A 21,404-nucleotide genomic window follows, 5' to 3' on the forward strand; every position below is an offset into this window, starting at 1 on the left:
AGGAAGCCTTTGTATGCTTGAATAATTACTTCTATTAAATGTGTTTATAGTGATTAGATTTTCCCAGGCCATTTCTAATGGATGTTAATATACATTAACTGACAGGTCTGATGATTATTTTTCAAGGTTGTCAGTATCAACATTTGAATGTTTGCCATGATTTTTAAATGTGTTTATGAGCTGGGAATATGAGTCTGTGGTTGAATTGCATAACTTACCATGAGGTACTGGGTCCACTCTCCAGTATTGTCAAAACAAACAAACAAAACCAGAACAGAACAAAACAACCGGCGGCTCAGAGACTTGAGGATCATGGTTTGAAGCCAGCTAGGGCAAAAAGTCCATAGATTTAAAAGCCACAAGGGTGGAGTTGTAGCTCAAGTGGTAAAGCAACAGCATTGAGTTTTGAAAAAGCTAAGGGACAGGGTACAGACCCTGAGTTCAAGTCCCAGCACCAGCACACACATACAAAAAAAATCTGCTCATAACATGTACTATTTTTTGTAAAATTACTCTTAAATATTAATGTCAAAACATACAAATTTCTGAAAACTAATATTAAATGTATAATATGACATATATAGTAAAACTTTCAAATTTTTGGAATTACTCTAATGACAAAAGTCATTAGAAGCATTTAACTTCCAAATGGATATCACATGAGGACATAAATCCATAACCTAAGTGGTGCTGTGGCTCAAGGGATAGAGCTCACCAGGCACTGGTGGCTATTACCTGTAATCCTAGCTACTCAGGAGGCTGTGATCTGAGGATCATGGTTCAAAGCCAGGCCAAGCAGGAAAGTCTGCTGTGAGACTCGTTATCTCCAATTAACCACCAGAAAACCCAAAGTGGCACAGTGGTTCAAAGTGGCAGAGTGCTAGCCTTGAGCAAAAAGAGCTCAGGGACTGTGCCCAGGCCCTGAATTCAAGGCCTCCCCCCCACAAAAAAGTGGAAGAATCTAGCCTTGAGCAAAAAAAGCTCAGGGACAGCACAAAGATCCTGAGGTCAAATCCTACAACTGACAAAAATAAGTAAATAAAATTAGGATACTAGCCATCAATTATATGTGTGTGTGGGGGGGGGGATGTAGATAGATATGTATAGATATAGGTATAGGTACAGGTGTAGGTGTAGGTGTATATAGATATAGATAGATGAGGCATGCATTGCCTCTCTAACTCATCCTCATCCCCAATAAAAACTCAAGCTGCCAAATTAGTCACAGGTGTAATTCTAGTTACTCAAGAGGCTGAGATCTGAAGATCCCAGTTCAAAGACAACCAGGCAGGAATCTGTGTGTGACTGTTACCTCCAATTAATCACTATAAAAGCCGAAAGTGGGGCTGGGAAGGTGGCTCAGTGGTAGAGCGCTTGCCTTGCAATGCATGAGGCCCTGGGTTCGATTCCTCAGCACCACATAAGCAAAAAGAAAAAAAAAGCCGGAAGTGGTGCTGTGGCTCAAGTGGTAGAGCGCTAGCCTTGAGCTGAAGAGCTGAGGGACAGTGCCCAGGCCCAGAGTTCAGGCCCCACGACCGGACCCAAAAAAAAAAATTTAAAAAGCCGAAAGTGGAGCTGTGTCTCAAGTGGTAGAGTGCTAGCCTTGAGCAAAAAAGCTCGGGGACAGTGTCCAGGCCACAGGATCAGCACCCCCCTCCCTAAAAAAAGGGGAAAAAAAAAAAACCTCATGCTACCATCATTAACAATAGCTGTGTTCTTTCATATAGCACTGTACTATATTTAACTCTATTAACAGCCTTCCATGATTCTAATCTAAAGGAAATGATAAATATTAACATGTTCCTTCAAATTTTCTAACTAGAGCTAAATTGATAGGCTCTAAGTCATTGTGAGCAGTTTATTATTAGGAAGAAATATGATAAATCAAGATTTAAATTTTCAGAGCCAAACCTAAACAAAAAAAGAAAATCTACTGGTCCAGCCTCATTATCTAACCTTCAGTTTTTCCCTTGGGACAATGTAAATGTAAATAGTATCTTTAGGATTGTGAATAAATGTTTAGAATGAAAGAGTAGATTATGCATAGCAGGAATTGTTTCCTATCATCCAACTACTGTTTTTATTATTCAGTTCATGATTCTTTTATGTGTCAACTATATGGGGAAAAATGGTTGTCTATGCATATGAAATGATATTCAGACTACAGTGCACTTGGTTACTTATAATGCAGCATTTCCAAAACCATAACCACAATCACCCTGGAAAAGAGGTGATCTTCTGACCTGTCCTTACAAGGACAGGGCACTCTGAATTTTAACTTGTGAGGAGCCAAATCAACTGCATACATGTTTTTGTACTAAGTACACACACATAGTTACAAATAAATGTTTTTCTATTTACAAACTCATTTCCCAAATACCCACAGAGTAAAAATTTATCATTCAGGTTCAATTCAAGTAACTAGAGAGATAATTTTGTTTACCTACATGCACACACAATACATATAATTTGGGCTTCCCAACCTCCTCCTAACTCAAAAAAAAAAAAAAAAACACCTCAAAACCCTCAGCAAATGAGCTACATAGACATGTTTAGTCCAGAATGAGCTTTTTAAAAGGATATTTTAGATCTTGTTTGTGAAGAATTTTAGTGTGCTTTTGGTTTTGTGTTTATAAATCAAATTTTCCTGGAATACCCTTCCACGTCCACTCATTTCCTTGGTAACTAGGGCTATCTTTTCCCTACAAAGGATGAATCAGTATGCAATCTCTTAGCCCAGGAAGCTAGCCCAAGTAACTTAAGAGATCTGGCCAAATGCAGAAAACATTGCCAATATATAGTTTTTAACCTTGAATTCAGGAGTTTTATAAAGGGAAATTTCAGTTAATTCAGGAATATCACAGCTTTCAGAAGTAAGTCATACAACAAAACTTCATGTTTTTCCATCTCCAAGTACAATAAATTCAGAGGAGCCACTCCAAATTTGCTGAGACAGAACTAAGAAAACTGACAAGTATCTACATTATAAAGATTCTTTTATCAAGAGAAGAAACACTATGTTTTAGGCAAATGACCCAAACTATGTACATAAAAACATACATTTATATTTATTTTTTCAGAGATCATGTTACATTATATATTCAATAATGATTAGTTTATGGATTCCTCACCACCATATTTTTAAGAGGGTTCACTCTGATCTCCAATAGATGTAAGAAAACCTCTTGTGCAGTTTAAATCATGACAATACTTTTGAAATGGACTGGTTAAAAAGGATGAATAAGATCAGAAGAGTGGTAGGCTTTACCAACTTACTCTTCTATCTTAAACATAATAAAATATAATCAAATATTAAGAACTATACAATTAGCAATTCATTTTCCTGTTACTTAAATATAATGAAGGGGATTTTTTGTATTTTGCACATCTTTAAACTGAAAATAAGTAGAAACATGATCCCCAAACATCAAGAAAAATTGTAAATGAATCATCAAAATACAAGTGTGGCAAGGTAGAAGTAGCTCATGCCTGTAATCCTAAGTAATAGGAAGGTGGAAATGGCTAGAATCACAGTTCAAGACCAACATGAACAGAATGTTAAGGAGACCTCTTATTAACTAATAGCTGTGTTTTGTAGTACACCCCTGTCATTCTAGGTACAGTAGGAAGAGTAAATAGGAGGATTGAAGTTCAAGCTGGCCCAGGAAAAAAAGATCCTAGAGCAAAAGGTTTGGGGAGGTGGCTCAAGTGCCTGCTGAGCAGGCATGCGGGCCTGATTTCAAACCCCACTAATGCCAAAAATGTAAAACTAAACTAAAATGTAAAAATTAAATGTAAAGTGTAAACAATAAAACATAAGAAAAACAGGAAGAAAAATATTACCTTTATAATTTCTATTACCAAAACTAATTAACTTTGATTACTTCAAACCATGCATTACACTTCATACAAGATTAAACATTTTCCTAGCACCTATTCTTTACATACAGGACCCAATTATAAATAACAAAAAAAAAGCCAGTATTATTTCAGATCATTCCTTGAAAATCAGGAATAAAAATTCCTCAATTATCTTTTTCAGACTGGCTTATTAATGTAAGATTCTGTTTGAAAAACAAGTTGTAACCCTTCAAAAGTTGTTATAACATCTGAATAAATATTATAAAGTAACAAGTTTATTGAAAATTACAGAGCTTGGGAGCTGGTGACTCATGCCTGTAATCCTACCTACTCAGGAGGCTGAGATCTGAGGATCACGGTTCAAAGCCAGCCTGAGCAGGAAAGTCCCTGAGATTCTTATCTCCAATTAACCAACAGAAAACCGGAAAGTGGCTTAGTGGCTCAAGTAGTAGAGTGCTCACCTTGAGCTGAGGAGCTCAGGGGCAGCGCCCAGGCCCAGAGTTCAAGCCCCACAACCAACCAAAAAAAAAAAGATACAAAGAAACATTTATATCAGTCACACCATTACACTTTATGAATTATCACTTTAGAATTTAAAAAAAAAACCTAGATCCGTAGTAAACTTAACCCCAGAAATACAAACCTAGAAATTTAATCGTTTTGCAATTACATGAAGCCAATTAAAATGTTTATTAGTGAGTATTAAATTGTACAAAGTGAAGGGCTTTAACAGAATATTTATGTACATAATCCATTTTGATCCTATATGCCATAGTAAATGTTTTAGTAAAATAAATGTAGTGTTTTAAAGTTATGTGTTGTAATATTTAAAATATTAAAGGTAGAAATATTAAGGTAGAAATGCTTCAAATCATGATATATTTTACTGTTTCTTAGAACTACACTTACTCGTCAGTAATAAACTTGAATAGCTGTTTCAATGATTAAAAGTTGATCCTTGAATGTGTTCTGCCTAATTTTTGACCCAAAACTGAATTGTCTGTATCTTTACATATTAAAACATGAAATGTATTAGTAACTAAAATATAGCACTTTACAATAAACCTTAAAGCATTTACTTTTATTATTCTTCTTTCGTATTTTCAACATGCAAATGTTCTCAAAAACCTTTATGTACATATTAAATGTCAACATCAAAGGATATATTTCACAGAACGCAATGAATTCAACAAAATTCTAAAGATTATATAAAACGTAATTATGTCCACGCTAGTAATTTTAAGTCAGAGAAATAAGAATACAAAAGGCTACTAAAATGAATTCAAATTTCTTATCAAATAACTCCAGCTAAATTTTTTTCTCTCTCAAATACATTTTCCCTGGCAATAAATATGAATCTGTACAATATGCAGCTGAAGGCTGATTAAAAATTAAGTTAATTTTTTTTTTTTGGTTGGTTGTGGGGCTTGAACTCTGGGCCTGGGTGCTCTCCCTGTGCTCTTCAGCTCAAGGCTAGTGCTCCACCACTTGAGCCACAGTGCCACTTCCAGCTTTTTCTGTTTATGTGGTGCTGAGGAATCAAACCCAGGGCCTTATGCATGTGAGGCAAGCACTCGTTCCACTAGGCCACCTTCCCAGCCCTAAGTTGTTGTTTTTTTTCCATAAAGACAGCTATAATCAAGGCGGCTGATCAGCATACTGATGCAGAAAATTTAAGTGACTTACTTAAACCTAATGAATTAATTACAGCCAAATATAAAAATCACCCTCGCTACTAAGAAGAACCTAGAGGACTGCAAGTAGAAGCCAATTCATGCAGATTAAGTCTATGCAACTCCATCTCCAATTAACTAACAAAATGCCAGATTAGAGGCATGGCTCAAGTAGTAGACATTCACGAGAACAAAATCTGGGCAAGAGAGTAAGGCCGTAAATTCAAGCCTCAGTACCAACACAAAAAAATATAAAATAAAATCAGAGCATTTGCTAACTCCCCAACTTTGTTAGTAACCCAGTTACAATCACACTTATGTAGGTAAAAGTCCTCATGTTGGCTCTAAATACTATTGTAGAAAGCTGCAGGATATGTTTTCTGTTCTTTACCTGCTTCCAGTGCCACTTACCAGAGAACTGATACAACCTCACAAAAGCAGAAAGAAATAAAAGTGCAAAGTGAAGGAAGAGGGGCATATAAAGGAAAAGGAAAACACACTCCCCTGAAGAGAGTCACAATTCTCTCTTGACATCCTCAGGCCAGTTTTCGCTGGAGGAAAGCCTCCAATTTTAGTCTAGATGTTAATTTCTCACACTGATAATCATGGCCAGGAAGAAGAGAGGGACCTACTCCCAACCAGCAAGCAGGAAACCTGAAGGCTTCTGCAATTAAACTTGTCACATAAAGCGATTGTCTTCTAAGTTCGTGTTTCCTGTCTTATTAAGGGCTATGAAAATATAACAATCTATGCAAAAAAAAGAGATATCAATGTTCAAGACAAAAGACTTCTAATGAGAAGTATGAGCTCAAAGCTTTCTCATTTTGTAAACAAGTTTCTCAAATGTAATCCCACCATGAGGTATACTAATGTATTTCTATGATAATTTCTTCTGGATTTTGGACAAAGTAACTGAATGTTTAAAGAAAGTCATTTATATGCTGACATGCAAATTTTGGTACAAATAAAGAGGGTAGAACTTACTACTCAAAACTTTTTAAACCAGTTTTAGAGAACACTAGGGTCATGATCATCTTTTGTTTTATCTTGAAAAACAAAACACATACTTAATGAATTAAACATTATTAATAAAATGATAGGAGCAAAATACTACCAAATAAAGGTTATTCATTTATAATTTGCTGTAGAGTTGCATGGAATAAAAACAGTAGCATATAATGTCTCCTGATTTCTTTCTCATTTTATAGCATATGGATTTTTGGTGCATGCAATTGAGTAAACCAATAATAAACTAATAGTGTTCAGGAACAGACATATTGCTCATTATCTATTTTACATTCAAACTAAAACTACAGAAAAGAGTACTTACTTATCAAAGCTATCACTATTTTTGATGAAGCTCTCCAACTTTTCCTTGGCATATTCCACCACATCTGAATGAAGCTCAATCCCATGATTTATTCCAAAAGGACCTGCAATTATAGTAGCATTATGAAAATAATAATAATATGCCCATATCGGAACTTTTCTAATTTCTGATCATTTATCTAACAAAGGAGCTTTGAAAGAAGGCTAGAAATATGCAAATACCTGAGAGCCAGACTTTAAAGTTGAATAACCTATTTATATTTCTTCAATGTTAAGGAAGAAAAAAATTGAGAAAGATGAGGAGAACAATAGGTGACATTGTTCAAGATGCAAAGTACTCATAATGTGGCTTGTACAAATGAAATACCTTTCTACAACTAGTTAAAAATTTTTAAAGGAAAGCTTCACTGCATTTTCTGTCAAAAATATTATTTTTAATCCTTTTCCAAAGCATGCTTTTTCTGAAAGGATATTATTGCTAAACTTGATATAGAATCACTTCCACATAATCTGCATGGTTTTAAGTTCATTACCATTATTATTTAAATCATTTACTCAAAATTTGTGGGGGTTTTTTTCCTGTCCTGGTCCTGGGGCTTGAACTCAGGACCTGAGTGTTGTCCCTTATTTTTTGCACAAGGCTGGTGTTTTACCACTTGAATCATAGTTGCACTTCCAGGTGTTAGCTGTTTAACTGGACGTAAGGGTCTCATAAGTTTCTTGCCTGGGCTGGCTACACTTATATTCAGAGCTCTGCCACCAAGGTATCTAGGATTACAGATATGAACCATTAACCCCTGGCAAAATTTGGTAATTCTAGAGGCCTGAACAATAGACTGACATCTTAAAAGCATTCTGACTCCACATATGTAATACTAAATTCCTTCAGGGCCAAGACCATATTTGTGCATTTTGGAGCTTCCTGTGTCTAGCAGAATGTAGTCACTAGACACTGACTACAGAACAAGGGCTTAGCATTCATCTCCTTTCTCCCATTGTGTTTCATTTTATATAAGGTCACTGACAGAATTACCTCTTAAGACAAGGGCAAGGGGACTTGTCTCAGCTCCCTTCCCCAACCACTAGCTGGTTTTGCCCTAGTACTTTCCCCACCCTGGCACCTGCTCACTGAGAATATAAAGCCTCACCATTTCCTAAGGCAACTTACTGCATATACTGTCTCTCCATGATACATGCACATGAAAGTACCACACCAGCACACCTGGTTTTACTAGAATCCTTTTCAGCTTCTGAAACTGAGCCAAGCAGGTTTCTGACTCAACATCTGTGTTTTATTGTAAGTTGTGTTTTCCATATCTTTAGAAAATACATAACCAGAGCTATCCTCTAAATGTCATTAAAGATACAGTGCATACTGGAGTTGTTTCTACTAATCACAAAGTATATTAGCAAATTAAATGATCATAATTACATGTTCAAAGACTACATGAAAAGCACAATTAGTGATCTCAGAAATACAAAACTATAAAAACTATAAATATTTCTAAATGTGCAGAGACAATCTTTAGCCCCAAATCATATAAGGAAAATGCTTAACCTGTACCCTAACAGTCTATTTGGTTCAAGATTTTTTTTAGCTGATTTTTCTTGAAATATGTATTAAAATAGTAGGATTACCAAAAGGTACTTGATTCAGAAAAAAAAACCACAAGAATTAACGTCCTTTAAAATGTATTTATATTTTTAAAAGTGAATTGATTGAAGCAATTTCAAATGGTTGCTTCTTCACTTCCTTTATTAAACTGGTAAGCCTTCACCTAAAAACTAGAATAACAGTACAGAATTACTTAAGACCTCAAATAATGTCTTATTACTGCTATAGGTAAACAATAAATTTGAAATCTCTTTCTTAAAAAGTATCAAAACAGACTTATAAACCCACACTTTTCTTTTTCTCTTCCCTCAGAGCTGAAGACCAAACTCAGGGCCTTGCAACTTGCTAGGCAAGTGTTCTTCCACTGAGCTAAACTCCCAACCTCTAAACCCACACACATTTTAACACACTATTTAATGTCAATATGAGAGTTTGAATTCCATAAGGGACAAAAGAATGTTAGGAAGACAAAGTTTCCCTCATTTAAAAAAGCTCATATTAAACTATAATTACTTACACAGTAACACAATATTACTTAACGATAAGTAACAGTATGAAAAAATGTTTCATAAAATGAATATAATTTTCCTTTATAACCTTTTTGAGTTTATCCGCTGAATGTAAAATGTAACAAACTTTTTTTTTTTTGATCAGTCGTGAGGCTTGAACTCTGGGTCTGGGCACTGTCCCTACGCTCTTCAGCTCAAGGTGAGTGCTCTACTGCTTGAGCCACAGCGCCACTTCCGGTTTTCTAGTAGTTTATTGGAGATAAGAGTCTCACCGAGTTTCCTGCATGGGCTAGCTTTGAACCACAATCCTCAGATCTCAGCCTCCTGAGTAGCTAGGATTACAGGTGTGAGCCACTGGTGCCCAGCTAAAATGTAGCAAACTTATACTTTATTTTTATTATCCGTTAAGAAATGGGTCAACTATTCAGCCATTTTTTATGAAAAAAATAGAACTGCACAGATAACAGACCAATAAAAATGGTCAATGTTGCTCACATTGTTTCCAGCAAGCCCAAATGCATAAACTAAGAATCTGAAAATAAAGGCACACACCCATATTAGCAGTAGCAATCTGAATCTTGGAGTTCTAGTTCAAAAGGAATGAGATAGGCTGTTTGTCACTTCAAGATATCACTATTCTTTTTCCTGCTTTTTGCTTATTGTGCAAAACCAAAGCTTAAACTTTACAAATAAAGTTTAAAAGTTTAAGAATTTTTTTCCCCAAAAGTTGTTTTCACATCACCGTGATACAAAATGGCTAATAGGAAAAATAAAGATTTCATAACTGTAACCAAAGAACTTAGGAGAGTAAGGCAGGAAAAGCTTAAATTTGACCAGCCTGGACTACACATCAAAATTATAACTTAAATTTTTTTCTTTTTTTCAGTAATATTCAAAAGCCTTGTTTCAAGAGTAGTATAAAAACACATGCAAAACACTATTAATATCTAATGTAACACCACTTGATATTTTTTAAGTAGATGTAACTGTTTTACTCTAAATTTGGTTCTATATATCATTATTTGATAATGTGATCATTAAAATACTGAAAATAACTGAAGAGTAAAAATGCATTAATAAAAGGCAGAACTTAAATAACAATGTCACTAATACCTCATTTATTTAAAATATGACATACAATTAGAACACATGAAGTACAGCAAAAAATGTGGTGCAATGTTGATTGTTACAACTCATATTTGACATCTCAATAATTAAAATAGAACAGGAAAATAAGGCAGAGAAAAATGAAGAAGCCGATTAGAAGAAGTCCCTTCTAAATGATTATTTTTTATATGAAACATTTTTAGCACAAATGTGTTTTGCATAAATTTTTAAATGATGTTACCAGGTCAGATGAGGCAGAAATTTTATGTTTAACACATTCCAATGTCACCTTATATTCACCAATGAAGTTTTTCTATGAAATAATAAGGGCTTAATTCTTATACCATGTATTTTTAAAAAGAAAAAGGAAAGTGTTAGGAATTAGCCACAACTTTTAACAGGTAAATATTAGTGAGAAAACAGAAACATATACAGAGGCCAGTTTATTGTTATATATTCAAAATATTAAATTATATGTATTCCCTTACATATTTATAATATAGACTATTAAGAATCTCTCTGTGTATGTGCCAGTACTGAGACTTGAATTGGGGCCTAAGCACTTTCCCTTAGTTTTTTCTTTCAAGTCTGGTTCTCTATCACTTGAGCAACAGCTCTACTTTTGGCTTTGGGATGGTTAATTGGAGGTAAAAGTCTCACAGACTTTCTTACCTGGACTGGCTCAAACCATAATCTTCAGATCTCAAGTCCCTAAGTAGCGAAGATTATTATAGGTGCCAGGCCAGTCACTGGCGACCAACTTAGAAAACATTTTATAGCTGTCAAAAATCTAATTGTTGTTACCAGTAAAAAAAAAAAAAATCTGGGGGAGCACTTGCCTTACATGCCTGAGGCCCTGGGTTCAATTCCTTAGCACTACATAAGCAAAAAGAAAAAAGCCAGAAGTGGTGCTGTGGCTCAAGTGTTAGAGCACTAGCCTTGAGCTGAAGAGCTGAGGGACAGTGCCCAGGCCCAGAGTTCAGGCCCCACAACCAGACCCCCCCCAAAAAATCCAATATAATCAAATCTAAAGACTTTATATTTTGGAGTAACTGGATCTAGTCTTGCTCTTTTACTCAACAGTCAAACCAAAACTTACAGTAAAGGTCAAAAACTATCAGATTCAGTTGTAAATTGTCCATGCAATTTACATGAACAGCTACAATGTAACTAAATTGTTCCTTTACATTGACTTCAACTTTATCCAATATCCAATGATATCCAAGTCTGCCAAGTGGTATAGATAGAAAACTGCCTGAGACAGACTAAGGAAACATGCTTCACACTACACTTGAATGAAGCTCACTGTGTCTTTAATATTTTTAAAGATAATTCATAGGACACTGCAACAGGCAAAATTATTTCATAATACATACTATAATAATTCAAAAGACAAAAATAATCCAAGATCTACCATTTCAGTTTAGGATTATGATGCTGTGATAAGATTAAAAGATTAAGGTGAGATGTTCTGAGATTCCAAATCCTGTTTCGACCTTTTACCTAGTATTATCTAAGACTGGTCAGTTAAGATCTGAAAAGTGTTTCTTGCTATAAAAGGGATCCCTAGAATGAGCAAATATATAAAAGTGCTTCATATCCTATAAGGTATAGGAAAGATAACAAACTGTTATTAGAAATCATGATTATAGGGCTGGAAATGTGGCTTAGTGGTATAGAGTGTTTGCCTAGCATGCATGAAGTCCTGGGTTCGATTCCTCAGGATCATACATACAGAAAAAGCCAGAAGTAGCACTGTGGCTCAAATGGTAGAGTGCTAGCCTTGAGCAAAAGAAGCTCAGGGACAGTGCCCAGGACCTGAGTTCAAGCTGCAGGACTGGCAAAAGAAAAAAGAAGAAAAGAAAAGAAAAGGAGGAAGAGAGGAAGAGGGAGAGGGTAAGGGACAAGGATAGGGAAAGATCAAGATCATGATTATAGGCTGGTTGCTGGTGATTCATGCCTGTAATCCTAGCTACTCAATAAGCTGAGATTTGAGGACTGAAGACAAGAAAGTCTATAATACTTTATAGGATTAATCACTCAAGTAGTTGAACAGAAACGCTAAGGACAGTGTCAAGGTCCCGAGTTCCAGCCCTAGGACCACATGCATACACTGGTTGTTGAATTGTAGAAACAAGATCCAAGCCTCATTAGGGGCTGGGAAGGTGGCTCAGTGGTAGTGTACTTGCCTTACATGCATGAGGCCCTGGGTTCAATTCCTCAGCACTACATAAGCAGAAAAAACTGGAAGTGGTGCTGTGGCTCAAGTAGTAGAGGGCTCACCTTGAAGAGCCCAAGGATAGCACCCAGGCCCAGAGTTCAGGCCCACAGCCAACAAAAAACAAAAACAAAAACCTACATTAGTTGTTCGCAATAATTACTGAATATTTCCATTTATAGACTCTAAATTTTATTTGTTTAAAACCATCAATGCCTGGGTCCTACTGAATATAGGCTAAAGGGAATCTATGGGATTAGCCTAAAGTGAGGCAGGAAATCATAACCTCAAACTGGAATTCCAAAATACTACATCTTCCTAATTATGTATACAAAGTCCCATCTATGTGATTTATAGAACCTGTTTTGAAATATCCAAATCTCTTTTCTTTCAGTAAGACAATTTTTTTTAATGGACTCTATAAGACATGTTAGATAATCCTAAATGTTTACCACAAGGGGGAGTAGGTGAGTCATTTATTTGGTTTCTATGAGATTAGTACAAAATCAATGGTATTAAAATACGTGTATAAAAACATCTTTTAGCAGGGCGACAGTGCCTCATGACTGCCATCCTATCTACCCAGGAAGCTGAGATCTGAGGATCACAATTTGAAGCCATCTTAAACAGGAAAGTCCATGAGACCTATTCAAAAGCCAGATGTGGAGCTGTGACTCACATGGCAGAGTGGTAGCAAAACTGTTCAGGGACACCAACCAGGCCCTGAATTCAAGCCACAAGAACAACACAAACAGACAAAAAAAGCTTCTTTGGGAACATTTGTTAGTAACTACAAGTATTCATGTATAGTAATGGGTAAAAAGCAGACAAGAATAAGTTTTACTCGGTCTTTTTTCCCCCCATGAATAATCCACAGTATAAGGCAGAGGCATAAAAAAAATAATAATAACCCAAATGCAGATAAAGGGGAAAAAAAGGAATTAGCAAAAGGCTAACTATTCATTAACTGGGTTTGAGAAAATGCCCTAATGTATTGCCACTTACTGAAATATATTTAATTTCTTATCATTTCTCACATTCTATGTAACAACAAAGCAATTAAAGATTAAACTATCATGCTCTGTGTGAAGGTATACACTTTAACCCATCTACTTGGAAGGCAGCAACAGGAGAATGGAGGTTCAGAGACAAGTCAGGGTAAAAGCAGAGTATTTTCAAAACCAAAATGAAAGCAAAAAGGAGTATGGATATGGCTCAAGTAATAGAGTGCTTGCCTAGCAAATGTAAGGCCCTGGGTTCAAAACTACTTCAGTTTAAGAAAGGCCTTATGAAACAAGTCTAAAAATTTACCAAACACAAGCTGAAATGTATCAGGCCCTTATACACACATTCCTTTATGGATATGTGTCACTTCCTTTTATTATACATAAATCTCAAAACTATGTTTACATAGGATCTGAAAATAGTAGTTTTAAATAGCAACAGAGAATGGACCCACAGCTTAAAATAACTACCTCTGTAAAAGGCCAAATATCAAGAACAGGTTTCACAATTCACTTTTCTACTCAAGGGCTGCTAATGCCCAGAGAAGCTTCTGACTATACGTACACTAATATGTTACAATATATTAAGTTTCCACCAAACAAAATTCAACCAAGTGAGTAAAACTGTGTTTAATTATAATGTAATTTAAGCTAATTTTAAGTAGCTTCATATCTTGATGTAAATTCTTTTTAATGAAATCATTTTCCCAGGAAGTCCTTTTAATTGGCTCTTTTATTTCAATGCATATTTATTTTTTGAAGTACCTGAAGATATCCAGAGAAAGCATGGTGATTGATTCATACTGATAATAAAAATTTATTGAACTACATGACAAACAACCAAAAAAACAATATTATCTGTTTCTAGTTTATAAAATATTACACACTATTTAAAGGATAAGAAATGTAATTGTCTGCACTATCACATCCTCAACAATTAGCATAGGGTCTAAGTTCATAGAAGCTTCTTTAAAGAATAATAAGGTACAGAACACTGGGTAGCTCATGCTAGCTACTTCAGAGGCTAAGATTAGAGATTGTGGTTCAAAGTAAGCCAGGCAGAAAAGTCCATGAGACTTTTATACCTGATTAAGCCAACAGTAGAGCTTTTCAGTGATTCATTACAGATAAGTCTCATGGACTTTCCTGTTCTGTGGTAGAATGCCAGCCTTGAGTGAAAAAGGAAAGGGACAGCAGCATTCAGGCACTGATTTCAAGCCCTGTACCAGAAACAAAAGACAAAAAAGAGAAAGAGTGAGAGCAAGAGAGGTAAGAGAGAGCACTAGATTTGAATATTGTCAAAACAATAAATGTCAAAACGATTTAATCTGATATTAGAGAATATGGCATTCCACAGAAGCAAATCATATAAATAATGTATTCCATTACAAATTAACTTACTATCTTTAATTACTCAAAGAAACCTTTTAGAATGCAACAAATATTTTCCTTTCATTGAAAATTGGCTTCCGAGTAATAAACATCAGCCTTGTTAGTACTGTATAAATCAAGATGTCTTTGTGGCTCTGTAAGGGAGGAAGTTAACCACAGAAGATGTAAGAGTAGAAGAAAGGAAAATATTTCTAAGTTGTCTTTTGATACTTTATGCTTCTTACCCTTGTGTATGTTACCTATTCCATAAGATAAAATTAAATGAAAAAATAACTGTGTTCCAATTTTTTTTTTTTTTTTTGTTGGTTGTGGGGCTTGAATTCGGGGCCTGTCCCTCAGCTCTTTCAGCTCAAGGTGAGCGCTCTACCACTTGAGCTACAGTGCCACTTCTGGTTTTCTGGTGGTTTACTAGAGATAGGAGTCTCACGGTCTTTCCTGCCCGGGCTGACTTTGAACCGTGATCCTCAGATCTCAGCCTCCTGAGTAGCTAGGATTGCAGGCGTGAGCCACCAGCGCCCGGGGCTGGTGTTCCAATTTCTATCTTGAGCATTTTAGAAGAAAATTATACCTTTCCTAAAAAATAAAATAAAATAAAACCACATAGGAGGAAGAAAGTTGAAATTTGTAAGTTTTATCTAGCGTAGAAAGAAAAACATTCAGTTGGGACAAGATAGTTTTTACAATCTTGTATACACTGGAGAAGTAAGAAAAAGACACCAAATTTGTCTAAGTACCAAATCAGTGAGTATGGTGTAGAAAATCATGTCCAGGGCTTACGAGACACATAGTGGACATAAAAGTTCTGTAAATTCTTTATATATGAAGGCTTGAGGACAAAAGAAAGGTCCACCTTTCACTTCAGGGTTAAAGAAACTTCCAACAAAGGCAAAAAAAAAAAAAAAAAAAACAAGCAATTTGGAGAACTGACATCCAAAGAAAGAGTTGCGCAAAGTCAAGTAAGTGACAGGCAAATGGACTGTGAGGGCCAATTCCAGACATGATCAAAAATTTTAGCAGGCCAGCTAGGGCTGGTGGTTCAAGCCTATAATCCTAGCTACTCAGGAGACTGAGATCTGAGGATCTCCCTTCAAAGCCAGCCCAGACAATATAATCTGAGAATCTTACCTCTGAGCACCAAAAACCTAAAAGTGGAGCAGTAGCTCAAGTGGTACAATGCTAGCCTACAGCAAAACAGTTCAGGGACAGTGCCCCAGGCTCATACTTTAAGCATCAGGGCTGGAAAAAAAAATTAGCAAGCCCAAGAAGCGCTTTAGACTACATTCAACCTCTGGTTTTATCTGAAGCACCAGTTCAAAATCAACCTAGCCTAAAGAAGATACAGTAAAAGATAGACAGTTCCATAGGTATGAGCTCTAATATTGGTAGAGTCACAAACTCTTTCATAAATACAACAAACTCAAAAGGGTTTAATAATTTTCTGAAATAAACAGCTGGTTCTCATTTCTGGTAGTCATGTTCTACAAAATACAGAAAGCACTGGCTAGGAACACTGAACCATTGTTCTTAGAGAAAAGATATACATAATATAGACATCTCAAACAGACTATAATCTTAAATCCTATATATTCGTTCTGGTAGAATCTGTTTACAAAAGAGAGGGAAAAAAAGCTCAATAACACAACAACAACAAAAAAAAGCTCAATAAATTAGTGACTTGCATTAGGCAATCCCACAAACCAGATTTGAGATTCAAGCTCTGTTAACTGAGCCAATGTAATATCACCCTGGCTCTTTGCTTTCCATCCTCTGTTCATCTCCACATAAAAGCTAAGCCACAGGCAAGCTTGGCCCTGTCCCTCTCCATTAGGAACTCACAGAACAGACAACTCAACTGTTTTTTTTCCGCTGCAAAGGTCTGAAAATGATCTAAAAAATATTGCATTAATTTGGTAACTACAAATAAACAACTCAGTATGGAAATTCTCAAGATACAAAATTGAAAAATAGTAATAAAGAGCAGTTGTATTTTCTATAGAGATGATCCAGGATAGAGAGGTAATCTCAAAGATAAAAACTAAAGATGCAGCCAGGTGTCAGTAGCTCATACTTGTAATCCTACTCAGGACACTGAAATCTGAGAATCATGGTTCAAAGCCAGGCTGCACACTGGGCAGACCAATTCTTGAGACTCTTATCTCCAATTAACCACCAAAAAGCTAGAAGTGGAGCTGTGGTTCAAACAGTAGAGTGCCAGCCTTGAGCTAAAAACCTAAGCAAGAACATAAGATCCTGACTTCAAGCTCCTTACCGGCACAAACAACAACAACAAAAAAACACCTAAAAGATGCTCAGCAAAGTATCTAAAATAATTTCACATCAGTGAATCACTGAAGGGATTTCATCATACTTTCTAATAGCGGTATAAGGAAGTATAACCAGAAAAAAAACTACTTTGAAAACTTGGTAAAATTTCTAAACTTCATATTAAGTCTAATATTTGTTATTTTATTGCTAATTTTTTGCTATTTTTACTAAACAATTATCACTACTATAAATAAACCCTGATTACTGATTTTCAGAATGGCAGCCACGTAGGCCATAGTAGAGAATAATGCCTTCTACTTCACAACCAGTATAAGTCACAGGGAGAAAATCTTAAAAAAAAGAAAGATAGAATAATGAGAACAAAGGGAAAACAAAGGAGGAGGCAACAATGCTTCATAAGAAACGTACTCACTATCTTGCCCATGTAATTGTAACCCCTCTGTATGGTATTTTCACAATAAAAAAGAAGAAATAAAAAGAATAAATGATACTGCTTTATTTCAAAAAAAAAAGAATAATGAGAACAACTCAATACAGGTTAAAAGGATGGATAAAAGATATAAGGTGACGTTGAGAGGAAAGGGAAAGAATTAATCAAGATGAATTGTACTTATAAACTCACATGTTGTACGGTAACCCCTTTGTACAACTCATTAAATATGTAATTTTAAAAAGATGTAAGAAAGCCTAACCAGAACTAAAAAAATAAATAAAATAAAATGCAGGTTAAAAATGGAGGAGCTTAAAAGGAGATCCAGTGATTTCCTTAGGTACATAGCCTAAACATGTTTTCAAAATAAATTTGCTTACAGCCCAATATGAAGTCACATATGAAGAACAGACTTTAAATTTCCCTAAAAAAAGGCAAAAATTTCTTTAAATAAGCAGAACCAAGAACAGAGGGAAAAAGGGGTGGAGGCCAGGATGACTAAAGTGGTAGAGACCTGTCTACAGAGTTGAAGCACTGCATTCAACCTCCAGTACTGCAAAAAAATTAAACTTTAAAAAAGCAGCTTAAAACGTTTAAATACTGAAAATCTAAGAAGACTTACATGCAAAGTATATAAAGACTATTTACCACTCAATAATGCTAAATAAAAAAGGAAAAGATTTGCATTTCACCATGTTATTAAAAAGGCCAATATGTATACAAATATTCTACTAATTAGTGAAGTGTCAAACCACTGTAATTATTTAGTAAAGCGTCAAACTACAATAAGGTGACAGTTCACATCCACTTAAGATGGCTATTAAACCAAGTTGGGTATCAAGCTCGGGGGTATAGTGTGTGTATACCATGTGTGAGGCCCTGGGTTTGGCCATCAGCCCAGCAGGGACTAGGCGACCACCATTTATCAGTAAGGACGCAAAAAAAAGAAAAAAAAATTGACACTCTGAACATTTCTTAAAGAAGTAAATACAAATTTACCATATAGCCAAGCAATTTCTAATTGAACCAAAAGAACTATATGCCCACACAGAATCTGTACATGAATATGCATAGTAGCATTAGTCTTAGGAGCCAAAAACTGCAAACTCTAATATCCATTAACTAAATGGAAAGACAAAATGCAGTATATATATTGAATGGAGCATTGTTTACCCATGAAACGGAACATACTGATTCATACTACATGATACATACATCATGGCAGAATTTTGAAAATATAACAAAATGAAAAAAAAAGATACAAAAGAACCCATTAACTATATGAATCCACTTACATAAAGGTATGGAAAAGGCAAATCTAGAAAGACTAGTGGCCTATAACTCACAGCCAGGGACTAGAGCTGTATAACAGGGAGTTGATACAATTGGGTATGAGGGAGATTTTTGGCCTAACAGAAGTTTTTTCAAATTGCATTATAGCAAAGTTTGTATGACTCTATAAATTTATCAAAAATCACTAAACACACTTAACAAAAGGGTAAACTTTAAGCAAAAGAGAGAAAGGAGAAATGGGAGCATGCTTTCACATGAATACCAGAAAAAAAGAAAGCATGCATACCTAAGATGAAAAACAATATAGGTTAGCTGGATAATGTCCTGTAAGAAAGTAACATCAGGCTAGAAGCACAGGGTTGTCAGTCCTGGCAAGTCATCAGTTGTAAATATCTTAACTTGTCAGTGAGTTTCCTGCTTGCCAACTACTTCACTTTAGGAGTAAATGTAGCACCAAGGCAATGACATCCACAGTACTAGAATGAATCATAGTCATTTTATTAAAAAAAAGAAGTAGGGCTGGGAAGGTGGCTCAGTGGTAGAGCGCTTGCCTTGCATGCATGGGGCTCTGGGTTCGATTCCTCAGCACCACATAAGCAAAAAGAAAAAAGCCAGAAGTGGCGCTGTGGCTTAAGTGGCAGAGTACTAGCCTTGAGCTGAAGAGCTGAGGGACAGTGCTCAGGCCCAGAGTTCAGGCCCCATGACCAAACCACAAAAAAAAAAAAAAAAAAAGAATTAAGTAGATGAATCCATATACTTTATCAAACCTTTTTGTGTTTTGTTTAGTTTTTGTTTTTTGGTCTTGGGGCTTGGGTGCTGTCTCTGCACTCTTCAGCTCAAGGTGAGTGAGCTACTGCTTGAGCCACAGCTCTACCTCCAGCTTCGTGGTGATCAACTGGAGACAAGAATATCATGGACTTTCCAGCCTGGCCTGTCTTCAAAATATAATCTTTGGATGTCACTCTGCTGAGTAGCTAGGATTACAGGCATGAGCTACCAGCATATTATGGGTTATATCAGGAAAATAGAAATCCCTAAGGAAAAAGAAACAGAATGGAGAACCACCCCTATATGGATCAGAGAGAGAATATCAGAGTAACTTATCCTCATGGTTCTAATATTTAATTTAATCTGGGAAGTACAAGTAAAGTGCAAGACTTTTCAAAGACTTTTTATTTTCCTGGTTGTGGAGCTTGAATTCTGGGCCTGGGCCTGCGTACCGTGCCTCAGCTCTTCAGCTCAAGGCTAGCATTCTACCCAGTTGAGCCACAGTGCCACTTCCAGTTTTCTGGTGGTTAATTGGAGATAAGAGTTTCACAGACTTTCCTGCCCAGGCTGGCTTTGAATCATGATCCTCAGATCTCAGCCTCCTGAATAGCTAGGATTACAAGCATGAGCCACCAGCACCAGGCTTCAAAGACTTTTTGCACTCAATTTTTCAATAAGATCTCATAAAAATGACAAGACAGTAGTAATCTAAAAAGAACTGAAATACTAGATTCTTTGTGAAAATCTTAGTTCTGGGAAGACAGTTAAAGAGAAATAAGCAGTTAAGAATTTATTCTCAATTTGAAAGAAGAATTCATTTTCAATATGAAAATCAAAATAAGGTCTCATTGAGCCATGTTAAGAATGTGATCCATTCTCCATACTCAGGGTAAAATTAAATTTATGGATGACTGCTTGCTTCAAGTGTGGATTCATCATAAGAAATTTCCTGAAGAAAAACGTTAACTGCCTCTTCTGTGAGCAAGAGTTCTCTAATTATAGCCAATCTTCTGCATTTGTGTTTCTGCAGTAACAGAATTCCCCTTGGGGAATCTTCCTTTCCTGTGTTACAAACTGAGATGTTCTTTCTGTTTCAGTCTGGATTTGTCCAGCGTGTACTACCAAATATGTCCTCAGATAGGACCCACTGTCTCTAGTGAGCATACTCAATTTAAGTCTGACCATGGTGCTGTCATTTCTTAATAGGAAGAGGACTTGTGTTAACAAAATCACTATGAAGCAGTGGAGCCATATCTGTCTTACTCTACACTACTAAGTACTATATTCACAGTCCTTTGGATCCAAATCACAATCCAACTGTGATTTTCATGGATGTATCCACCCTCACTTTGACTTAAAATACACATAAAACACAAACTAAAATGAATAAAGAGCAAAGGAAACAGATTAAGCTTCCTCAGAAACTAGACAGACTCAAGATTAACTACAATCATAGTTTTAGAGATTGTTCTTCTATCTTTCCTTCTAGTTCATGCTAGAACAATGTCTGCCTGAATAGAAAGAGTAAGTATGATGAAAGCTAAATGAAGACATGTATTTTCATGTTTTTCCCTAATCTCTTACTTTGTCCCATCAATGTCACAACATCTCTATCCTGCACAACTCTATCAACAAAACTGACACAATTCTCAATTGTTTAAATAGGGATACAGGTGGATCCATTGCAACAATGAGATGTACAAGACGTTATGTCAAAAAACAAAACTTTACAACTTGGGGGGGGGGGATTTGGAAGGGATGGTAAGGGGAAACAAAGGAGGAGGCAACAATGCTTGATAAGAAATGTACTCATTACCTTGTCCATGTAATTGTAACCCCTCTGTAAGGTATTTTCACAAAAATAAATAAATAGATGTTAAGAAAAAAACTGACACAATTCTCTTTTTTTTTTTTTTTTT

At 35.8% G+C, this 21,404-nt stretch overlaps 1 protein-coding gene across 1 annotated transcript in view; it reads right to left on the reverse strand.

The window, feature by feature from the left end:
* Positions 1 to 21,404, reverse strand: part of Pcmtd1 (protein-L-isoaspartate (D-aspartate) O-methyltransferase domain containing 1) — a 58,652-nt gene that overhangs the window by 20,548 nt on the left and 16,700 nt on the right. Inside the window, exon 2 of the mRNA XM_013009348.1 lies at positions 6,865 to 6,967. Coding sequence (XP_012864802.1) covers positions 6,865 to 6,967 — 103 coding nt within the window. The remainder of the gene's footprint in view (positions 1 to 6,864; positions 6,968 to 21,404) is intronic.

The sequence above is a fragment of the Dipodomys ordii genome, unplaced genomic scaffold (assembly GCF_000151885.1).
Source record: "Dipodomys ordii isolate 6190 unplaced genomic scaffold, Dord_2.0 Scaffold9, whole genome shotgun sequence".
Classification (NCBI taxonomy): domain Eukaryota; kingdom Metazoa; phylum Chordata; class Mammalia; order Rodentia; family Heteromyidae; genus Dipodomys; species Dipodomys ordii.